The 6,320-nt window shown below is 37.6% G+C and overlaps 1 protein-coding gene across 1 annotated transcript; it reads right to left on the reverse strand.

The window, feature by feature from the left end:
* Positions 1 to 4,294: 4,294 nt before the first annotated feature.
* On the reverse strand, positions 4,295 to 4,947 carry LOC117600832 (glutamate receptor ionotropic, kainate 5-like). The gene is made up of 2 exons (XM_034316762.2): positions 4,816 to 4,947; positions 4,295 to 4,677 (listed from the first exon to the last, which is right to left on the reverse strand). The coding sequence occupies exons 1-2, from the start codon at positions 4,945 to 4,947 to the stop codon at positions 4,495 to 4,497; spliced, it is 315 nt and encodes a 104-aa protein (XP_034172653.2). The 3' UTR covers positions 4,295 to 4,494.
* Positions 4,948 to 6,320: the final 1,373 nt, after the last annotated feature.

A 6,320-nucleotide genomic window follows, 5' to 3' on the forward strand; every position in this document is an offset into this window, starting at 1 on the left:
CATTCATTTCAGCCCTACATTCATCTCATCCCTACACTCATTTCATCCCGACATTCTTTTCATCTCTACATTCCTTTCATCCCTATATTCTTGCCATCCCTACATTCATTTCCTCCCTACATTCTTTTCATCCCTACATTCATTTCATCCCTACATTCTTTTCATCCCTACATTCTTTCCATCCCTACATTCTTTCCATCCCTACATTCATTTCATCCCTACATTCTTTCCATCCCTACATTCTTTCCATCCCTACATTCATTTCATCCCTACATTCTTTTCATCCCTACATTCTTTCCATTCCTACATTCATTTCATCCCTTCATTCTTTTCATCCCTACATTCCCTACATCTCTACATCCCTGCATTCTTCACACATTTGCAACATTTTTATGCAAAATTTTGCAAAATTTAGTTCCTTTTTTCGCCGCCAGAGGGCGCTGATTCGACATCGAAATTTTAGTTCACATTTTTGCCGCTAGAGGGCCAAAAATTGAGTTTGATTTAGTTCCTTTTTCCAAAACCAGATGGCGCTGATTCGACATCGAAATTTTAGTTCACATTTTTGCCGCTAGGGGGCGCTATTTTTTCGAGATTCTCGCGAAATTCTCGAAAAATAGCGCCCCCTAGCGGCAAAAATGTGAACTAAAATTTCGATGTCGAATCAGCGCCATCTGGTTTTGGAAAAAGGAACTAAATCAAACTCAATTTTTGGCCCTCTAGCGGCAAAAATGTGAACTAAAATTTCGACGTCGAATTAGCGCCATCTGGTTTTGGAAAAAGGAACTAAATCAAACTCAATTTTTGGCCCTCTAGCGGCAAAAATGTGAACTAAAATTTCGATGTCGGATCAGCGCCATCTGGTTTTGGAAAAAGGAACTAAATTTTGCAAAATTTTTGACGAATAATCAACTTACCTTTACTCCAAGCACTCTTTATAATATATTTATTATAAGGGATGAAGAGGATGTGGGGATGTAAGGGATGAAAAGATGTAAGGGATGAAGGGATGAAAAGATGTAAGGGATGAAGGGATGAAGAGATGTAAGGGATGAAGCGATGAAGGGATGAAAAGAATGTAGGGATGAAAGGAATGTAAGGATGAAGAGAATGTAGGGATGAAAAGAATATAGGGATGAAAAGAATGTAGGGATGAAAAGAATGTAGGGATGAAAAGAATGTAGGGATGTAAGGGATGAAGGGATGTAAGTAATGTAGGGGTGAAAGTAATGTAGGGATGAAAATAATGTAGGATTGAAAGGAATGTAGGGAGGAAATGAATGTAGGGATGAAATGAATGTAGAGATTAAAAGAATGTAGGGATGAAATGAATGTAGGAATGAAAAAAGTATAGAGATGGAAAGAATGCAGGGATGTAAGGGGTGCAGAGATCTAACTAAGCGAGGGATGTAAAGGATGCCGTAGGGGTCCTGGGCTGGGGCCCTGGTCTCCACTACACGCGGCCCCAGGAGTGTCGGCATCGGGTGTGGCCCCCGATGTCGGCGGAGTTTGGCACATGGTGGAGGGTCAAAGGACCCTCCGTACAGCCCCAGTGCAGGCCACCGTGGTGGTTTTAGTGGGTAAAAATCCCACACTACCTCCGGCCCCTCCCCAGGGGGGCTGAAGGTGTCTTTCTGAAGATTTCCACCACGTTAAAAAAAAAAAAAAAAAAAAATGGTGGGGTTTAAGCGTCTGCTGGAATCTAAGGCATGCAGGGATGGAAGGAATGCAGGGATGTAAGGGATGCAAAGAGGCTTGGCCTATAATGGGGGGTAAAATTATATAAATAACTAGAAAAAATAAAATAAATGGGGTTCTCAGTTAAGACGTAGAAGTGGGATATAATTATAAATGTTATTCCCCTTCGACGAGCTTATTTAATAAGCAAAAAAAAAAATAAAAGAAATAAATTAAATTAATTCTGGAAAATATTAAAGGACAATTATTATACTGGTTGTGCCCTCTTCATACGGACCTGATTTCATCCTGGGGTGTAGGGGAACCCGCTGCGCCAATAACGCCCTTTGCGTACCGTCCTGATATCTTATAGGAGTCTTAAGGACCCCGAAACACCGGTGAGTATCTCTGCATACCTATATTATACCATCCGGGGTGCTAACGACCCCGAAGCACCAGTCACCATCTCTACGTACCGCCCTGATATCATATTGGGGTCTTAAGGAACCCGAAACACCAGCCAGTATCTCTGCATACCTATATTATACCATCTGGGGTTCTAAGGACCCCGAAGCACCAGTCGCTATCTCTACGTACCGCCCTGATATCATATTGGGGTCTTAAGGAACCCGAAACACCAGCCGGTATCTCTGCATACATATATTATACCATCCGGGGTTCTAAGGACCCCGAAGCACCAGTCACTATCTCTACGTACCGCCCTGATATCATATTGGGGTCTTAAGGAACCCGAAACACCAGCCCGTATCTCTGCATACCTATATTATACCATCCGGGGTTCTAAGGACCCCGAAGCACCAGTCACTATCTCTACGTACCGCCCTGATATCATATTGGGGTCTTAAGGAACCCGAAACACCAGCCAGTATCTCTGCATACCTATATTATACCATCCGGGGTTCTAAGGACCCCGAAGCACCAGTCACTATCTCTACGTACCGCCCTGATATCATATTGGGGTCTTAAGGAACCCGAAACACCAGCCAGTATCTCTGCATAAATATATTATACCATCCGGGGTTCTAAGGACCCCGAAGCACCAGTCATTATCTCTACGCACCGCCCTGATATCATAATGGGGTCTTAAGGAACCCCAAACACCAGCCAGTATATCTGCATACCTATATTATACCATCCGGGGTTCTAAGGACCCCGAAGCACCAGTCATTATCTCTACGTACCGCCCTGATATCATAATGGGGTCTTAAGGTACCCCAAACACCAGCCAGTATATCTGCATACCTATATTATACCATCCGGGGTTCTAAGGACCCCAAGCACCGACGATTCTGTATACCTGAATTATACATTGTCGCGGGGTTCTAAAGACCCCAGGCACCGACTATTCTGCATATCTAAATTATATTGTCGCGGGGTTCTAAGGACCCCGAAGTTCCGATGATTCCGCTATCGACATTATGGTATCTGGGGTATCAGGGACCCCAAGTAAGTAGCGAAATATAAGACCTAAAAACGAACAAATCGTGAAACTCACTTGTTCGGAATAGTGATGGGTTTAAGCGGATCTAGCGAAATATAAGAACGAAAAACAAACAAATCGTGTAACTTACTTGTTCGGAATAGTGATGGGTTTGACCGAATCTAGCGAAATATAAGAACGGAAAACGAACAAATCGTGAAACTCACTTGTTCGGAATAGTGATGGGTTTGACCGAATCTAGCGAAATATAAGAACGAAAAACGAACAAATCGTGAAACTTAATTGTTCGGAATAGTGACGGGTTTGAGCGGATCTAGCGAAATATAAGAACGAAAAACGAACAAATCGCGAAACTTACTTGTTCGGAATAGTGATGGGTTTGACCGAATCTAGCGACATATTAGATCCACGGCGAAATCGAAGAGGGGAGGGTGTTTCACTTACAACGTATACAGATGTAATATATTTTAACCCTCTAAATAGATAACATTTTTCTCATTTTTTCCCTTGTTGATTGGAGGAAACTGACGATGCAGATAAGGTAAACCGGATAAACCAGAATACAATCATGAAATTCCTTTTATGAACGTCCTTTTTATAGTTTAATTTGAAAAATCGGTAAGTTTTACGTGTCTTAACACTCACTGTTCCTTTTTGGATCTGATCCAATGATAAATTTAGTGCAAATAATATATTTTATTTAACTGATTTAACGATCGATTTATATTTTCTGTTATTTTATATTTACAATTAATTGCTGGTTCATGTTTCATGTTTATTATACGATATTATTGGTTATGATTTTATTTAATGTATATAATTTACTCCTTGTTTTGTAAATGCTATAATATATTTTATCAAAGCCTTTTTGAAAACATCACAGATTAAATGTGTTGGCCAATAATAATATTAACCTATCATATTTCTTTTTGATATATAAGAAATATTGAATTCACTATTATTTAATGTCATTTTATCATTGTACCTTTGAATGGAAAAAGTTTACACTAATATATAAGCAATTTCCACTAATGGAACCTTAATGTAAAATGTCTTGTGTGACTTGTAAATTTAATGCATAGCATGACTTCATAATCGTGTCGTGATAGGCTACATCCAACTTTATGCTTCACGCTTTTATATATCATAATTCACATCTCACACTTCATCTTAGACTTCATGCCCTTCATATTTCACATTTCAGTTGTCACATTTAATCTGCGCTGCTGATATGTTGTTTGTGGCCATAGAAATAAAGAGAAGAACAATATTTGACACTACATTTATAAATTTAATCAAATTGTATTTAATTACATGTATTTGTAGTTTAATAAAATATTCCATTATACATAAGTTTATTTATTCTCAGAATTGGATATCCTGATCGCTGGAATAAAACCATAAGGAGGAGTGCAACCTCGAGTACTGCCTTCTCCACTTCTGTTGGAAGAACTTTTTCTCCTTCTTACTGGTTTTGATGTACTACCACATTTTACGATGAATTTAATTTCAGTCATAAGTTCTTCTTTGAAGGAAATCTGAAGTGAATACGACATACTTAAAATGGATCTTCCTATGGATTTTAGCATTTAAGGTAAGATCTAAGGTTTAAGACTTAAAGTAGTTCTAAGACATTGTATTTCAAGATGTGATTGAAATTATTTAATTATTCTTACATTTTCGCGTACAGATGTGCAACCAATCTCCCACAGAAGTTCGAATATGGTGTAGAAAAAGGAGACAGCAACACCAACAGTTAATAATAGAAAAACACCACCCACGTTGTCAAGATCCAGCTCCTCTGCCATACTTTGACCGCTTTCTTCCTATAAATTATAACGTTAATTTTATAAAAAATTGAGTTTTGAATTCATGGTATAATTTTTCTTCCAATTTCTACGAATACATACTCGATATTTTCCACCCCCGCGTTTCTGCGTCCACCATTTAATCTTTAACTCGGTAATTAAACCACTTCGTTGCAATTTTAATGCGGCAGTGTTCAGTGCATGACGATATGGTGAATCTGTAATTATTTATGTTGATCAGAATTGATTTGAATAAATTGAATTTTACCTAAAAGAAAGCTTATCTTTTTTCATTGTAATCCCATAACCCTTTGCAACCAGAAATCCTCAAATTTGTGTCACGTTGTAATATCTTTCGGTGATGTATTCTATCGAGCTGGACTCCTTCAGAAACGCATAGTCTTGGGGTATCTGGGACCCCGAAGCAAATAGCAAAATATAAGACCTAAAAACGAACAAATCGTGAAACTCACTTGTTCGGGAAAGTGATGGATTTGACCGGAAATAGGGAAATATAAGACCTAAAAAGAGAGATTTATGAACAAATAGCAAAATATAAGACCTAAAAACGAACAAATCGTGAAACTCACTTGTTCGGGAAAGTGATGGATTTGACCGGAAATAGGGAAATATAAGACCTAAAAAGAGAGATTTATGAACAAATAGCAAAATATAAGACCTAAAAACGAACAAATCGTGAAACATTTGTTCAGGATAACGATGAATTTGACCGGAAATAGGGAAATATAAGACCTAAAAAGTGAGATTTATGAACAAATAGCAAAATATAAGACTAAAGGATAGATCCTTCCGAAGAAAAGAATCAGAATAAAAAAAATAGCTTGTTCGCTCGAAAAATTGATTTTACTACTTTATATTAACCGAATCGTAGCTCTCAGCTCGATATCGTTTTCTAAAAATTATCGTCTGATAAATGTTTAGAAAACGATATCGATTACCGGGTCACACCACGTGGAGGTGGCTACGATCGTGACCCACCTAAAACAATAAAATTCTCAAAAAGAGACAACATTAAATATCAATTTATACGATAAAATGTTGAAATAGAAAATATAATTAACATCATAATATCAGCAATAAATGAGAAAATAACAATTGAACAACAAAATGCTGTAATAGAAAAGATGATTATTAATATTATAGTCTCAGTAACAATTGAAAGGGTAGAATACGAAAACAGAAAGCAATTAACATTGCAACCTCAGAACCATTTAATTAAAGACACCAGAATACGAATATATGATGTGAGACCATCAGATATGAATTACATATAAAATCAATAAGAAGAGAATAATTTCCTGAAATAAAATAGTAACCTCCCTAAAATCATAAAACCCCCCAAAACAAACAAC

This window comes from Osmia lignaria, chromosome 16 (genome assembly GCF_051020975.1).
Source record: "Osmia lignaria lignaria isolate PbOS001 chromosome 16, iyOsmLign1, whole genome shotgun sequence".
NCBI classification, from domain to species: domain Eukaryota; kingdom Metazoa; phylum Arthropoda; class Insecta; order Hymenoptera; family Megachilidae; genus Osmia; species Osmia lignaria.

Coding starts and splice junctions, on each gene's coding strand:
- LOC117600832 (XM_034316762.2), bottom strand. CDS start 4,947: ATGGCAGAGGAGCTGGATCTTGACAACGTGGGTGGTGTTTTTCTATTA. Junction 4,678..4,815: donor GCACATCTGTACGCGAAAAT/GTAAGAATAATT, acceptor TATTCACTTCAG/ATTTCCTTCAAAGAAGAACT.